The 17,420-nt window shown below is 38.8% G+C and overlaps 1 protein-coding gene across 1 annotated transcript in view; it reads left to right on the top strand.

The window, feature by feature from the left end:
• Adamts12 (ADAM metallopeptidase with thrombospondin type 1 motif 12) overlaps positions 1 to 17,420 on the top strand; it is a 280,702-nt gene that overhangs the window by 143,728 nt on the left and 119,554 nt on the right. Inside the window, exons 5-7 of the mRNA XM_040757649.1 lie at positions 509 to 592; positions 12,887 to 13,011; positions 15,939 to 16,088. Coding sequence (XP_040613583.1) covers positions 509 to 592; positions 12,887 to 13,011; positions 15,939 to 16,088 — 359 coding nt within the window. The remainder of the gene's footprint in view (positions 1 to 508; positions 593 to 12,886; positions 13,012 to 15,938; positions 16,089 to 17,420) is intronic.

The raw sequence follows: 17,420 nt of genomic DNA on the forward strand, positions 1-17,420 counted from the left end.
ATCTCAGAGCCGAGTTCCTTGTCCTCTGGTTTATAATCTTACCACCCTCTTTGCCAAGATGCTCCCTGAGTCTTGCGTACAGGAACTGTGTTGTATGTAGATTTTCCAAGTAGGGATGGACAACCCACCGCCAGTTGTTCTCTGCATTTTGACTAGTGGCTTTCTGTAATAGTCTGCTGCAAGAAGAAGCTTCTTCGGTGGGGGTTGAGAGCTGTACTTCTCTGTGGGTATAAAGATAAGCAGTTATTGTAAAGTAGAAATCATACTGGCTTAGAAAAGTGGCAATAACAGGATGTCGTCTAAGACCCATGGCCTCACTAGCCACTTTGGCTGGGGAGGGTTAAAGTACCAGCCATGAAGAGCCATAGACAAGCAACAGTTGCTGAAAGAGGAAACATTAATCTTCCCCAGAAATCAGACCCCCACCTTGGCTATCCAACACCAATGATCAGTCCTAGAAATATATATATGCAGACAATACTAAACAGAGTTCTGTTTCTGATGCCAGGTCACGGGGTTGTTTCATAACCCAAGCATTGGCAATGCAGTCCACATTGTCGTGGTTCGACTGATTCTACTTGAAGAAGAGGAGGTAAGGAATGGCTCCCCTCCACTCTCCTTTACTGTACCTCCCCATTTCCGCTCTCTTTGAGGACAGTTCTTGGTAAGCAAGAAAGAGGTCTCTACACAGTCTTTATGCAATCCAAAGGAAAGAAAGTATTATTTCTGTGTTATTTTCTTGGGACTTGAGCAATATTGAGTGGGAAATAGGGAACAAATATTTATGCTTTCCTCATCTGTGGTGTTAGTTATCATTATAACTAATGGTTTTTTCCTTGTTTTATTTTCTTTTCTGTTTTATAATTTAAGATATAATTATACTATAATTTCTTTCCTCCTCATCTCTCTTCCCTCCTGTCTCTTCCATGTCTGACTTCCTACCTTTAAGTTCGTAATCTCCTCTTCTTGAACTGTTGTCATTATATGTACATATAAAAAAGTCACAGAAACCTGTGTGTCTGCCTCTCAAGTATGTGTGCCATCATATCTGACCTCATTATTTATTCATTTTTATTGTGTTATTTAAATAGAGCAACAAAGCCCATAGTGGTCTCACCTCCAAAGCATGGTTCAAAAATATCCAGTGCTCACCATTTTGCAATCATTACATTGATTCAAGTTTTATTATATCTTTCCCAAGCTACTCAGTGAATTCTCAAATGGTTTCCTATTTCCAACTTTGCCCATAATATATGCTCTGGGAGGATTGTTCTATATATAGCTATAATGGATGATTTTAAATACAAGTTCAAATAATACTTCAGTTCCCCCTATGACTTCATTTAAAAAAACACACATTAATTCAGATTTGTTTTGTCTGCAGAGCTCTTCATGATCTTGATCCATCTGTCTTTTCCCCATTTTTTTCTTTATGTTATTCAGTCCCTTGTTTCCAGCCCTTGCATTCTGGAGTTTGAATGAGTTCTATATTATTCAAGGCATTTTTCAGCATCATAATCTTTGTACTTATGGATCCCAGTATCTCAAACATGCCTTCCCTGGTTCTCATCACACAAGCCTTTGCTTAACTACTGACTCTTCAGAGAATTCTCAATATCTGACCCACTCAAATGTGGCTCCTCCTCCCATTTCTGCTTCCTGGAATGATAGTGTTCCCACTATTCACTATGGTTCTTTGTACTTATGAACTCTTTCATGTATTTCAACCATCAAAGAAGGTGGACAGGGTGCATGTAGAAATGGTATTTATTTATTCTGTGACATCCCCAATACCTAACATGGTGAATGGACCATGAATAAATATACAAAGTGAAATTTAATAAGTGAAGGAAACAACTAAGCTGATGAAATGCCTTTCAGACTACACAGCAGCTGACACATGTAAGAAGGGTGCTATTCATATCTTCTCCAGCAAGAGATGTGGCACCAAATGCCAGACAAGGCTATTAATTTCTTAACAGCACAAGTCTCCACCACCAGTTAGCATTGTATTTTAAGAACTGTCTTTTAAGCCTTGATTTCTTCCCCCTTTCCTCCTTGTGGGCCCCGTTTCACTTCATTACTTGGGGCATGCTTTGGGTATCATGGAATTCCAATTGATGCAATATTGCTTTTACTGCCATCCCTTTGATAATAAAATTTATTCAAAACTTGGAAAGGAGGCAAAAATGCCTACTAGTGCCCATCTGACCTTTGGTGAATAGAACTTTGGTTATTACGGGCTATTGATGAGGATTCAGATGTGGTGAAGTTAGATACTGGTTTGCAGAAAACCTATGGGATGAACAAATGGTTTCTGTCCAGAAGAGATAAAGTAGATATGTGTCCAGCAAGTGTAACCTTCAGCATATTAATCTTTTGTGTGTGGCCTGTGTGGCATTAACTGACCTTGGACCTAATTTAACAATCTCACTCTAGTATGTCTCCCACTGGCTGGAGCTGCATTAATTAGCTTTCTTGAATCTATCTTTAAACCAGTTTTGGCATCTTGCTTGTCTCTTCATCAACAAGTTAAGTGAATCTATCACATATGCTAACTGTATATTCAGAGAAGAATTATATTTAACTAGATGAATGCCTTCAATCCTAGCACTTGTGGATCTGAAGAAAAAGGATTGCTATGGGCTTAAGGTCTAGGCTAAGTAGTTAAATCTTGTGTCAACAAACAAAAAATTCTGCTTTTTAACTTTTTGAAAATCATGGTTTGATATTTTGGAGTACCAATTTTCCTCCTTCACAGTGGTTGAATATGTGGGCAGTTATGCAGAGTTCAATATCTAGGTGTGAGAAGGGAAACTTTTACCTTCCATAGTGCCAGCAGAACTGCAGGCAGGCTTTAAATGTGACTTCAAGGATCAAGGATCCAGGATCCAGACAGGAAAGAGTGCCATCAGAACACCTCAATGCTGGCTTCTTGCTGCCACTGACATTGTTCATGAGAATCATATTGGCCATTGCATCATTACATTGGTTGCAATTACATTGTTTTTCCCCTTTCTATTTCTGATTTTGTAAGTGTACAACAAATTATTGTCATTGCTAAATGTTCTCATGAAAGCTTTTTTGTTGGTGGTGCTAATTATTTTGATACAATACATTTGATCATATTAATTACACTCCCTCAACTCCTCCCAGACCATATCCATGTTCTCTCTCCTCCTTTCTGTTTCTCTCTCTCTAAAAAGAAGGAAAACAAAAAAAAGTTGGAAATCAAAGTAAATGTACTAAAAAGAAAGAAAACCAAGAATAAAAAAAAACAGAATGAAACACACACACACACACACACACACACACACACACACACACCATGGAGTCTGTTTGGTTTTGGCCAGCTACTTCTGACCATGGGTGCTGTACTGGAGTACGGCTGACACATCCAGTGACACTCCACTGAGAAACTGATTGTCCTTTCTCCTGTATGTGTCAATGGAAAATAATTTCTTGCTTAGGTATGAAGCTTGCTTAGGTATGTCAACTTCCCCTCCTCCCTGCCAAGATTTTGTCTGGTTTAGACCCGTGAAGGTCTTGTGCATACTGTCATGATTGCTGTGAGTTCATGTATCAGTTCTGTGGTGTCTGGAAGATGCTGTTTCTTTGGAGTCATCCACTACCTCTGGCTCTTACAGTCTTTCTGCCTCCTCTCCCACGTGGATGTGTTGGCCTTGACAGGAGGGAGTTGATACAAACATTTCCTTTAGGACTGAGTGCTCCAACGTCTGTTATTCTATATACATTGACCAGCTATTGATCTGTTTGTTACTTACAGTCCATCACAAGAAACTTCTCTGATGACAGTTGCATGATGCTGGTGCAAGATTTTATAAAATCTCTAGGTGTTGCAAAGTTCAAAAGTTGACAGCAAATTTCAATTCACTATTCTCATTTTTCCTGATTTGCAGAAAATAGTTCAAACTCTTCGTCTTATCTTTGACTAACAAGCAACCTAAACAGCATTGACAATCATGGATTCCAATGCTTACCTAAAATCAGGGTGGCAGTCAGACACGGAAGAAAGTACAACGTGACTGGGCTACGGTATCCTTCAGTGCACAGCCCTTAAAATGTCACATCATTTTTCCATGTCCCATCAGCCATATGGCAAATGCTGTGCTACTCACTGAAGAGATAAATATAAATATAATTCCCATTTCCTGAGTCTGAGGAATTTGGAGTCACTGTCAAATGTAAAATTAAATAGAAATGAACATAAGGTTAAATATGTATGTATCTGTGGTGTGGAAGGATATTTGGCTGTCTAAATTGGGTTTTAGAGGACACAAAGGATTAGCCATTCAGGCAGGCTATTCCAAATGAAAGAACCCAAGTAAGCACTTTCTCTAGTGTTTAACCTGTTACTGTACATACAGGAGCAATTAACACATCACTGACACTGGACCACAAACTGAGAAGATCAAGCATCTTACTATAGTGCAAAACAAACCAGCATATTGAAGGCGAGAAGACTGGTACCAAATGGAAATCTGCCTATAGGAGACCTCTAGCCTGTACAATCATACAGACACACATGAACACACATGTACATACACATGCACATACACAAACGTGTATGTATATCACAATCAACCAAGAAATCAATTAATTAAAAAAAGGAAATCATCCCATTTCCCCTCACATGGTCTGGTTCTACTGCTGCCTACGTCTGGATATGACAATATGGCCCTCCCATGTAAAGAAGTTAGAGATGTAGAAGCCACCATGACACGAACTTCTCTCCCTCCCATAACCAGTCAGCCCATCATCAGGTGATGCTTTTTCAACTTGCCTCTCACCATCTTCACAGTTAAAGCTGGCTGGCTGGTTCCTGTGTTCAAGGTTGTAGGTATGTACTTTATGACCCACTTAGAACCAGCTGGATTCCTTTCAATTCTGTTTTCTCAGTGCTGGCATCAATCCATGGAAAGAGCCTTCCATTACTCTTACAACGCTGTAATTTTCCTTTGCAGACAGTGTGACAGTTGTAATTGTATGTATTTACTTAATGCAAATTCTCCCATGAGTGATTAAGACTTGCATTGGTATATAAGGGTATCAATTAGTCCCCACAACAACCAGGACTGAGCCCTGCAGGTACCAAGATGTTGTGGCAGAGAAAGGATTGAGCTGATGGGCGAGAAACACATGACTACTTTCCTGGAGAATTTTCTCTTGATCTACTGAATGACTTAGTGTTGGGCTCACTGTGGCACTAACAGCCTGTTGACTTTTAGAAACTTGAGTTGGTGGTTGTATGGATTTATAATTACATGCATAATTGTTTTTTCCCTTGGTAAATATCAATGGTATTGACAAATAATTTTAGACCCATTTCCTTAGATCAGTAGTTTTCCTCTGATAGTAACATGGTTTATTTCTTAGGCATGTGAAGTTTTATTTTACTTTTTATCCACGGGTCTCTTCTTTGTTTGTTGTCATCTGCTCAGTCTGAGTATCATTAGCAGAGTGTGGCGAGACTGCTGCACATCAAAAGTTGCTACCGGGAATTCCCAGGGAGATTAATACAAGATTGGTTCTTCATTAGAGGATAGCTCAGAGAGAAAGAGAACAGTTGGTAACAAAAGCCATGTTATTGCAAAATCATTCCCCATCTCCCAGTTGGAGCCATTTTTTTTTTGTGATCTGTGGCTGATTTCTTCCAGGTCAGCTAGCCCTCCTCTAAGATTCATGTACTCAAGAGTGTTCGAAGATGAAGGTGGGAAGTGAATTCAGCTAGCTTGAGAAGATGAGGTGCAAAGAAACGAGCAAAAGCAAATCTGTTTTTGTTTGCAAAGAAAATAAGGAACAAGATAGAGAATGAATATTTGCTTTAGTTTGTTCAAATAATAACCAAGCTGGTTTATGGAAACATTTAAAATAAATGTGGTCTTTTAAAAAGATTTTTTCATTTATTTATTTATTATGTAGATGTGGCAATCAGAGGATAACTTGCTGAGTCAATTTTTTCATCTTGTCACGTGGGTCCCAGGGACTGGACTCACATTGTTTAACTTGATGGCAAGTATCTGGCCCATGGCCGCGTGGTCTTAATGCGTGGTCTTAATGTGTAACTAACAACCTGTCCTAAGAGCCCTGTGATGTCAAGCATTCAGGAAACTATATAACCAAGTGTTTCTAGAGTTGAACCTGATGAGAAACTCAGAGATTAAGATGCTAGAGGACTAGAAAAAATGTGCTCAATGAAAGCTTTGAGGAGGCACCTGACATTTGTAGAAAAATAGGGCGGTATCCTGAAAAGCTTATCTCTGGACTTTTGTTCAGAGAAACAAAGTTTATATAAAAATCACCTGAGATATCCTGCCATAATGAATATGATGGAGAAGATTCAGGACAAACGGCAGGTCTTCACACAGATGCACACATATATGCATACATCCTGACACACACATGTACCCATACGCACGTGGACATGCATGTACATGTACACACATGACCATGAAAAATACCCCCAATGAAATCAGCAGCAGAATGGTTTCGTATAAACTCCTTGAGAAAAACAAAGTTTCTGGTGCCCTTGCTCGGATGATTGGCAGTTTGAAGCAAGAGATGGCCATGGAGAATCATCTCCCAGTAACTCCTAGTCCCTGAGAGGGATTGTTCTTACATATTTTCTGCTTTGTTCTCAAATGTCAGTTCTTTGTTCCTTCCCCTCTCCTACTCAGTAGAGCTTGCCTCTCGCTTGCCTTACCACAAACCCCCAGTCTGCCTTTGTTACTGACTCTACCTTCTCTCCATTACTGATTGGATTATAGAGGCTCCTGACTTTTACAAGCCAGCTGATGTGCACTAGGGTACAAGAAATGGCTGAGAGATGAGAGGAGCCAGTCCCTAATCCTAGATGCATGCAGAAGGAAAACAGGTGCCGAGTCTGCTGAGTTTGACCTGACACAGCAGGTGGTGTGAACCATGTGTGACTCAGATGTAGCACCCGGAATCTCTCAGGAGAGGAGGAACGGAAAGCCTTCTGGAAATGCCCTACTAAAGGATGGTTGGAGATTGGATAGGTTCAAGGAGGGTAGGAGGGCAGAGAAAAGCATCTTAGGAAGAGGAACTACTTTGAAGAAAGGAAATTTAGAAATTGCACAGTGTGTGGGGTCGCACTGAAGCAAGCAAGTTGATGTTGCTGGAATATAAGCTTCCAGGTCATAACTGTAAAGGAAGAGCTTCCTGCAGGTTTCCAAGGTTCTCTCCCTTCATTTTCTTCTGTGTTTTGGTTGAGATGGGCTTCACTACGTAGACATGGCTGGCCTTGAACTCACAGAGATCCCCCTTTTGTCTCCTTTGTCTCCTGGGCGCTAAGGTAATTGGTATATATTACCATGCCTTACCTTGTCCTTCAGGTTTCATAACTCCACATTTTACATTTAACTGTATGGTTTTATGGAGGTAATTTTGCATTACATTTGGAATTTAAAGGGAAAGATACTGTTTTTGTTCCACCCTCCCCCCTTGTTTTTGCTTATGCTTACACAGCTGTTTCTGTACTACTATCATTTCCTAAGTGCAAATAATGGCATAGGAAGTAACTGATTTTTTCTGTATTTCTTTTACATTAACATTCTTATTAATTCTCTGAGAGTTGCACACAACATATTTTGATAATAAATTATTTCCACAACTCCTCTCAGACCCATCCTCTCCACCCTCACATTCCTACCCAGTCAACTTTGAATTTCCTTCCTTTTTAAAACAACCCGTCAAGTTCAGTGTGTGTTGCTCGGCTATTCCTGGGAGTGGGCCAACCCTTGGATAGTACTTGATCTATAAGTGGACACACTATTAAAGGGAACTAACTCTCCTTTTCCCAGCAGCTACATACTGACAAAAGCTTCTCTACTAGGTTTAGGACTTTGTGCCTACCTCCCCTCTCCCACTGCCTCTTCCAACATCAGGGTTTGTGCTCATTTGAGCTTGCACAGATATTGTGAATGCTGCTGCAATTGCTGTAAATGCTTGTATTCACCTGCCCCTTGTGTCTGGGTAACGTTGTTTCCTTTAAACTATCTGCAAGTCTTGTTCTTAACCATCTTTTCAACCCTTCTTCAGTGAAAGTCCCTGAGCTCTGGGCCGAGGGGTGTGATAGGTATATTCCATGTAGGGCTGAGTATTCCACAGTCTCTTATTTTCTGCACATTAACTAGTTGAAGGTCTATGTACTGATTGCCATTTAAAGCAGGAAGAGGCATCTCTGATGAGAGTTGCAAAATGAATGATCTATGAGTATAGCATTAAGTCATTAGGAGTCATTTTAATATTTTGTTCACTCAGCAAACTAATAGTATTAAGTTCTCCACTAGGGCCTATGATATATCTAGCTACTGGTTCTTGGACCTATTAACAGTGAAAAGTACAAAAGAGTTCCATCTCATGGAGAAGGCGTTAGATCCAATCAAAAAGTCTTTGACACTCCCATTATATTTATGTCAATATCATATCCATGAAATGTTAGGTTGGTTGTATCCCATGGGGTTTCCCACTGGTTTATATTGGTGATTACTTTTCTACTTCACTATCATGTATAGCATCTTCCAGCATTATGTAAGATAGCCAGCATTATGAATGAAACTTCTAGGTCAGTATCAGCTTGTCATCCCATATTCTATGATTTAAGTTATGTGGTATCTTCAGAAGTAGGGTCTTCCGATCAAGTTCTGGAAGGTAACAGAGTGTTAGCAATAACCCATAATGCTTACTGGTCTATGTGGCCTCACTAGCAAACAACTCACAAAGAAGTCTCCTCCTCCTCCTCCTCCTCCTCTTCTTCTTCTTCTTTCTTGTAATTCTTCTTCCTTCCATTGTAGATAATTTCACTAAAACTATATATAATATATAGTTTTATATGTATATATACACATAGTTATATATATGGTTTCTTCTTTCCCTAATATATATTTTCCCTAATATATATGGTTTCTTATATATATATGTGTGTGTATATATATATATATATGTTTCCACAATAATATGTTTCCATCCATTTATCTTCTTCAAAAAGCCTTTAGTCTTAATTTTCCCTCCCCATATACAATCATCCATTGTATTGTTTACCTTCTGACCTTCAATTGTTTATTAAATGAATGTATTATTATTTTGAGTATAAGCTCAAAAGGTCTAAGATGATACAGCCCAAATCAGAGTGCTATATAAATGGAACATTTCCTCAGGTTTAGGTATTTACCATAGCACATATAATATAATTGCACATCCATTGTGATGCCTGAACTTGACCCAGTGCCACATAACTGACTGAGATGTGTCTCTGGTTGAATTTGGCTGGGTAAGAGCTATCCATGGTCAATGCCAAACATTGTTAGAAGATTTTTTGAAACTAGATGATGTAGTCATTCCAGATAATAAAGGAAACACTGTGGATGAATAGAACCAAGTGTGGTGATACACACCCATAATCCTAAAACTCTAGAGGTTAAGGCAAGAGGATCATGGGTCAGGTCAGCCTAGGCTACAAAATGTGAACTCATGTCAAATAAAAAAAACCAAACAATAAAGACAGTCTGGAAGAGGAAAGATTATTATTTTTAGTGGAGAATTTCAGAAGTGACCATGATAATAGTAAGGGCTGTAAAGCATTGTCATTATCTGAACACAGACCTATTCATTTTTTATGTGTTCAGAGCAATTGCCTTCATATAATTGTTTTTCTGTTATAAAACTAATATTAAAATCTGTTTATTGGTTTGCTTTGTGCCTCTTAAAATCTTCATTTCATTATTGGTTTAGCCTGACTATATTTTATTTTGAGTTAGCTCAGTTTCTGTCTCTTAAAACAAAAAACTGGAGAACTTGGATTATTGCTGCATTGAACTATTTGTCCTTGAACTCCCTTGTGTAACCAATGGCAAAGCCACAAGTCTAACGACTAGATATTGATCTACAGGGAAAGGAAGGGGAGCAAACCTTACAATTACTTTGTTAGAATCCTCCAGGGCTCCTGCCCCTGTGAAACAAATCATGGTCACCAAGACAAAGAGCCCTAAACTGAATCAGATGCCAGGGCCTCTTTCAAACATCACAACACAGCTCACTAAATCTCCAAACACATGCTCTGTTTATTGCATGGTCCCTCAAATGAGAGTTTATCATTCTGGCTTCTTTTTCTAACATCCTGAAATTGATAGAACAAATGCTAGTATGGAAAGACATTTGGGATCAGAGCAACAGTGCAGTGTAATATTGAAAACTTTTTCAAAGACCTTCTGCAAACATAAAGACTTCCCTTTGAACTTCCTCTCTTGCCTTAACTGATAGAGTCTGACTTTTTTACAATTGCCAACTGCCACTCCAGTTTAAACGGCAGATGCCAGGAGAATATGGTCTTGAGCTAGTGAGACTTCTAGTAGTCTGTCTTTAGAAGATAGTGCCCTGGTTTAGTGTGGGTATGGCTCACAGAAAACACAGATGTTCACAGCCATGCTGAGCATTCTTGGGCATCTGAAGAGACCTTGGTAAGTTTTCAATCTGTTCACTCAGCAACAGGGTTTGATTATTCATCTGCCCACTAAGGCAGAGTAAGGAGTTACAGACAAAATAGAGTTCTCATTGGGATTATAAAATAATGGAAGGCCAAAACATACAAAACAATACTATAGTTACAACCATTAATGCATCAGTTGAACCATATGGAAATGTTCACAGTGATGTCATTTGAATATTATTTCTAGTGTGAACATTGACAACTGAGTATATATAATATATTGTTATTGACCATGGTCACTGTGTCATGTAGTAGAGCTCTAGAACTTATTCCTCCTACCTAAATTGAAATATCAATCCTTTCACCAACCTGTGCACACACCCCTACCCACAGCTCTTGTTGTCTAAGTTTTATGTTTTCAGAGTCTGCATATAAGTGAGGTCATGAGCTATTTGTCTCTGTTCGTGGCTTCTGCCACTTAACACGATATCTTCCAGGTTCATTCACGCTCTCACAAACTACAGAATTCCCTTCATTTGTTGGTCTGAAAGCTATTGTATTATTTTCAGAAAACTGAAAAAAATTAATCAGAATCATTGTATCATACATATTAAGTTGATTCCATATATTGGCTGTTATGAAAAATACAGTGATGAGCATGGAGATGTATATCTCTTCAATGTACATTATTCATAACTTTGTATATATCCTCTTCAGAGTAATTGCTAGATCAAAGGGTAGTTCTGTTTTTATTTAAGAAACTTCCATGCTGTTTTTAATCAAGACTATACTAATTTACATTTCTAAAAAACTGAGTTTTTTCAAGAGTTTCTACTTTACATTCTTACTAATTCTTGTAATCATTTGTCTTCTTGTCAATAAATGTTTTAACAGGTACATGGTGATAGGACTTTATAATTTTAACTGGTTAAGTATACAGTACAGGTTGGTCTGAAACTCACCTATGTAGCAGAGACTGACCTCAATACAATACCTTCCTTCAACCTCAGTAGCCCAACTCTGGGATTATAAATGTGTGTCAACATATGTAACCTTAAATATTTTAATATGCTTATTGGTCATTTGTGTGTCATCTGTTGATAAGTGCTCATTCATGGTTTCTTCTTCATCATTTTCAATCGAGCTGTTTTCTTGCTATCTAGCACTATGTATTGAAAAGATTCTCTTCTCTTCAATGAATTGCATTTTTATCATTGCCAAAAAGAAACCACTTAAGGATGCTTGTGTGGATCTACTTTTGGTTCTCTGCCTACTGCCAGGAGTCCATCCCTACATCTACATCATACTGTCATGGTTATGGGTCTTTATTGTATACCTTAGATTGGATACAACTAATCATCAGACTTTATGTTTCTTTTCTAAGACTTGTTTAAACCAATCTAAGGACTGTGATTTTACATGTACATTTTATGATGAGCTTGAACACATCTAGAAAAGTCCCACCCAAGCATTTAACTCAAATTGCAATAGAGCTACAAATAAGTTTGAAGGGTGGAATGCTCTCTTGATTGAACCTTTGAACCCTTTAACACAGTGTCAGTTCTTTTATTTACATCTCTAATTTCTTTTATCAGCATTCTGGCATTGTCAGGATACAGATTCTGACTGTTAGTTTTATTGCTGAATTTTTCACTATTTTTAAATAATTATAAATGTCAATGTGAATTTTTTAATGTGGTGGTTATCTCTCAGAGATACCCCCTAAGAGATGCATAGAGTTAAATGTAGGCCTGAAAGCTACCAGGTCACAGTTGGTGTTTCATTTGATGATCAGGAGTCCTGTATAAAGGAGGCAGAGCCAAGCTACCTTCCCAGCGAGGGTGATGACTGACTACTAGCACAGGCTCACTAGGAACCTCAATGCATCTGAGCTAAGAGACCTTCAGTTAGTTCTTCCCATTTCTGAGAGGTAATTTTCTCTAATTATAAAATGAACATAGTGATGTTTTGTTGCTGATAATGCTGAGTGATGCAGGTAAATCAGATGAAATAACATGCACAAGTACCCAGCAGCCAGCCTCACAGCTACCTTGAGAGAAAAAGAAGCTTCTTGTAGAAAATGTATTCATTTCTCATTAGAAATGGGGGAAATGCTGCTTTTGGAACTGAGTGTGCGTCTTTGTTATATTTCCAATTTATTTTTAAGAGCTACTTGATATGGTGACAATTTCTGCCCTCTAGGTCTTTTAAATAAAGTCATGGGGTGGGTGGGTCATAGTGGTCAGAAAAGAGAGTCAGGCCAAAGGGAATGCATTTGTCTCTGCCAAGTATCTTCCGAATGCCTGGAGAACCATCATGAGCTCATCTCTCTGAAGTGCTCCTGAGGACTATTGTCTAACACAGTAAGCTGGATCACAGAGAGCCCACTCATGCACATCCTTTCTCTTCTTTTTCCAGCAAGGATTGAAAATAGTTCACCATGCAGAGAAGACACTGTCCAGCTTCTGCAAATGGCAGAAAAGCATTAATCCCAAGAGTGACCTCAACCCTGTCCATCACGATGTGGCTGTTCTTATCACCAGGTACCTCAGAGGCTATTTGGAAAGGAGGGTAACCAGCCGAGGATGGCTAGTGGCTGAAAGTCTTGTTATGTGTTCTCCCTCATGGAATTCTCACTACCGTTTTCTGTTCTTGATTTTTTGTGAAAGCAGCAACTATAGTCTGTGAACCTCTTGCTGGCTAATACCATGGAGAGTGCATGTTAGCAAGCTTGTTAATATGGCAAAACTCTCCTTTCTTATAAACCACATCTGTTGGCAAATGAGTCTCTTTATCATAGCAAAGATTTTGTCTTTATAATTGTCTTCTTGGTACCAAGAAATCTATTTTCAAATCTTTTGTTGAAGACTTCTATTACCCTCAGCTGGTGGACTTTTCAATCCTTTTATTTCTGTTTAATCTTCCCCCTTTCAAATTATAAGATACAATTCTCCTGGAGCTTACCTGTTCTAACCCACTCCAGACCGACATTTAGGATACAATGCAAACATCTCTCCTTGAATAAAAAGAGTGATATAAATGTGCCTTCCTCCTTTCTACCCTCATGATTTTAACATGGCCACATAGCACAGTAGTAGGTCACTTGCCTAGTATCGGTAAATCCCTAGATTAAGTCCACGTCTTTGCAAAGATACAATTTGGTTGTGAGCATAGATGAATTCTAGGTGCTATAAAAAAAAGGATAAAAACTTTCAGGATCCAGAACTATGAAAAGCTAAATAACTTTCCTAATCAATTCAGACTCTTTGAAATCTATGATTTTTTAATGGCTCAGTAAATATTTACTGACTTCCTACTATGTTCTTTGTGATAAGGACTCATATAATAAGGGGGGTAGTTCTTACTACACAGCTTATGCAAATTCACAGGCATCCAGAAATCTAAAGATATGTACTAAAAGAAGCCTCTTCTGCTGGAGAGAACCAGAGCCTTGTGTTTAATGTACAAACCTAATTTACCTTAGGTACTGTAGGTTCTAGGAATCCACCGCTATAGGTTTATACCAAAAAATTCTCTTGGAACAAATTTGTATATAACTAGGTTTTAGTATTTTCACTCAAAAGCAGGATTCTGATAATTGAAATTTCAGACAGACATATATCACATGGAAGTTATTATTATCCTTTACATTAGGATGGTCCCATCAAAATGGTGGGGCTACTATGATCTCAGTGGCCTGTCTTTCACAGGATAACACATACCCAAGACCTTCTTAAATTTTTGATATTAGGACTTGTCATTTGGGATTTGATAATTCTTTGTTTTAAAAATTTTCCTTTGAAGAATATCTAGTCCCTAGTCTTTACTTATGAGAATGTACCCCACACAACTTATAAGAACATGAACTATTTCCAGACATTACCAAAAGTCCCTTAGGAAAGAAGTAAGATCAAAATTACTTTCCACGCCTCACCTTGCCCCAATAAGTCTGAAAAAAATAAAAGATGAGGAGGGAATGGGTATGAAATTAATTGTTGCCACTGAGAAACTATTCTGATACCCACATTGGCAGTGCCTGATAGAATTGCATTTAGGAAGGACAGATTTGTGAGAATACACTACAAGTATGTTCCACATGTGCAGCCTTCCAAGGCAGTTTCTTGTATTTGTCTTCAGTATATGATAGAGATCTAGCCAATCCACAGGTCCTTGTCTCCAAAAATTGTATCCCTATAATTCCTTTGTTTTATACCCTCTCCCTCTCTTTGATGCTAAGCTCTCAGTAGGTACTCCATCAAAATTATGTAACATACATGGCCTCCTTCCAGATCAAACTGAGAGCTAACAGATTAGCACTGGGTGTCATACATCTTTTCCACAGCAGGTCCCTGAGGAACTATACTTTTAGATTAAGTAATGAACCATGCATCCTGCAGTCAAGGTTGGGACGTATCCAGCTGGAGACTGTATGATCTACCTCTACAATACTCAACCCTCCAACAGCTGCTGGCAGTGAACATGTGATTCACATCTACATTGCCTATGAAAGGGGATTGCTTCTCTCCTTCCCTGGCACTACTCACAGCCATTAAGAGAACTGAAAACTCTCACAGTTTCTCCAGGTGTGGCTCCATACCATTTCCCAAAGGTTACAAAAAGAGACCATTTGTTGCTACAGATGATGCCCACACAAACCTCAGGAGCTAAGCTTTGCAGCTAAAGTCTGGAAGAATCACCAGCACTTGTGCTAATCAAAAGCTCTTCTTATGCTTGAAGAAAGTCTAGTGACTAATTAATGACTCTCTGAAAATTCTTGTCAGAGATTGAAATGATCTGTCTAGGAAATGGAAGCATGCTTTTGTTTTTGAAAAGATATATATTGTTTTCTGAGATCCTAGGAATCTTTATTTCCCCTTTCTAGCTAATTTCTGATGAAAGGGAGAGAGCAGGTTTCACAGTGTGCATGAGATAGGCACATACACTGTACACATGTGCAAGTTTTACTAGTGTAGTGTGACTAGATAACAGATTTCATTTCTTTGTGGGATAGTGGGAGAAATTGCATTTTTCATAAAACAAAAGAAAACAAAAACAAACATGTCTCAGATGAGTTTTGAAAACAATCTAAGTAAAACCAAAAGGGGTTTCATGTCTGAAAAGAAAATTGCTAACTACCCCTTCCTTATTCAATGGCTCAAATTAACTTTTATTTTCAGTGAAATATTTTGTTAGCCTAATCATACCAGTTTCCTGAGATGATTATTAAAAACTACTGAAAATAAAATGCTTAAATTTTCCTATGTTCTAAAGTTTGGGAAATTCAGTCAATTAAGAGATAGAATCAGAATGTGTCCAGTGAGTTCCAAGTTGATCCCTGTTCTCATATGGGTTTTATTTTGAAGCATGCTTTAGAGATACCAACCATTGTAGTTTATGCTGATGTATCTTCACAGGAATCTTCCACAAACATTTCTTTGACTGCTTAAGCATCTCTGGTCTCTACTTTCAGAAAGGACATCTGTGCTGGTGTCAATCGCCCTTGTGAGACTCTGGGGCTGTCTCAACTGTCAGGAATGTGCCAGCCTCACAGAAGCTGTAACATCAATGAAGATTCTGGCCTACCCCTGGCTTTCACCATTGCCCATGAACTCGGGCACAGGTAAAGAGTTCAAGCAACAGAGATCCACTTGCTGTGTTCATGTATTGGTAATACTGAAGGGAGTGGAAAGCAGTTTAAACTGAGTATCACTGGACTTGGTTTGCATGTGGCTCAGGCTCACCCCCTGACCTCTGTACCTTCATTTGAGAAGTGGGTTAATGCCATATTTCACCACCTTCATCCACGCTGTCCTCACCACTTACCACAATTATATGTTAGAATCAGCGAGGCTTTCTTAAGGAAGCAATGTTTGCTTGCATCTTTGCTTGAGTTTTGTTTAGTTTCAGTGTATAGCCCACACTGGCCTGAAACTCACTATGTAGCTCAAGTCATCCTTTAATTCATTACAATTCTCCCACCACAGCCTCCCAAGTGCTAGAATTATAGGCATGGCTTTCTATGCTCATCTTGAAATGACAATGTTTTGTTTTAAGTTTAGGGATATAACTACCATTTATTTGTTAAAGACCCTTGACAAAAATGGACATCCAAATTATTTCCATTTCTTATATAATTCCATAACAACAGCCATGTCCATTTACAAAAGGCTCAAACAATATTCTGGGATGACATGATGTGATGGTTGATCTTCATTATCAACATGATTGGATTTAGAATCACCATGGAAATATATCTCTGCATGTGTGTATGAGGGGCTTCCAGAGAGGTTTCATTCCAGGGAAGACCCACTCTGAGTGTGGGTGGCACAGTCCCATACTCTTTGTGATGAATAAAAAGGATAGAGTGAGATGAGCCCCCAGCATCCATTTATCTCCATGCCATGGGTGAAGATGCAAGTGACCAGCTGCCTTATGTTCTTGTCACCATGTCTTGCCCACTGTGATCTCCAAGCCATGACTCAAAGTAAACCCTTCCACCTCCAAGTTTCTCTCTCGGGTATCTTGCCATGGCAGCAAGTAAAGTAATAATAACAACACGCAGACTTTCCTAACCGCCTCACTCACAGTGGAGTAGGGTAATCATACAATGTTGCCCACTGCTTTATGCTCCTGCTGCTTTGATCTCCCTGCCAGGATGGGCTGTACCCTTGAACTGAGAATCTTCTGTTCTTTGAGTTGCCTTTGTCAGGGCATTCTATTACAACAACAGAAAAGAGAGTAAGACAGGCATGTGTGCTCTGATCTGTACCAGGCTTTGTCTTTTGGACCACCAACTGGCTCCCAAGTCATGACGCAGAGATTTAGTATTAGTTATGAACACTCAGCCTTATATTAAGCTAATTTCTTGCTACCTCTTATGACTTAACCTGTTTCTCTTTATTTATGCTTTGCCCTGGGGCCTTTTACCTTTCTTTCCTTCTGTATGTCCTAC

Source organism: Mesocricetus auratus, unplaced genomic scaffold, assembly GCF_017639785.1.
Source record: "Mesocricetus auratus isolate SY011 unplaced genomic scaffold, BCM_Maur_2.0 Super-Scaffold_100015, whole genome shotgun sequence".
Lineage (NCBI taxonomy): Eukaryota > Metazoa > Chordata > Mammalia > Rodentia > Cricetidae > Mesocricetus > Mesocricetus auratus.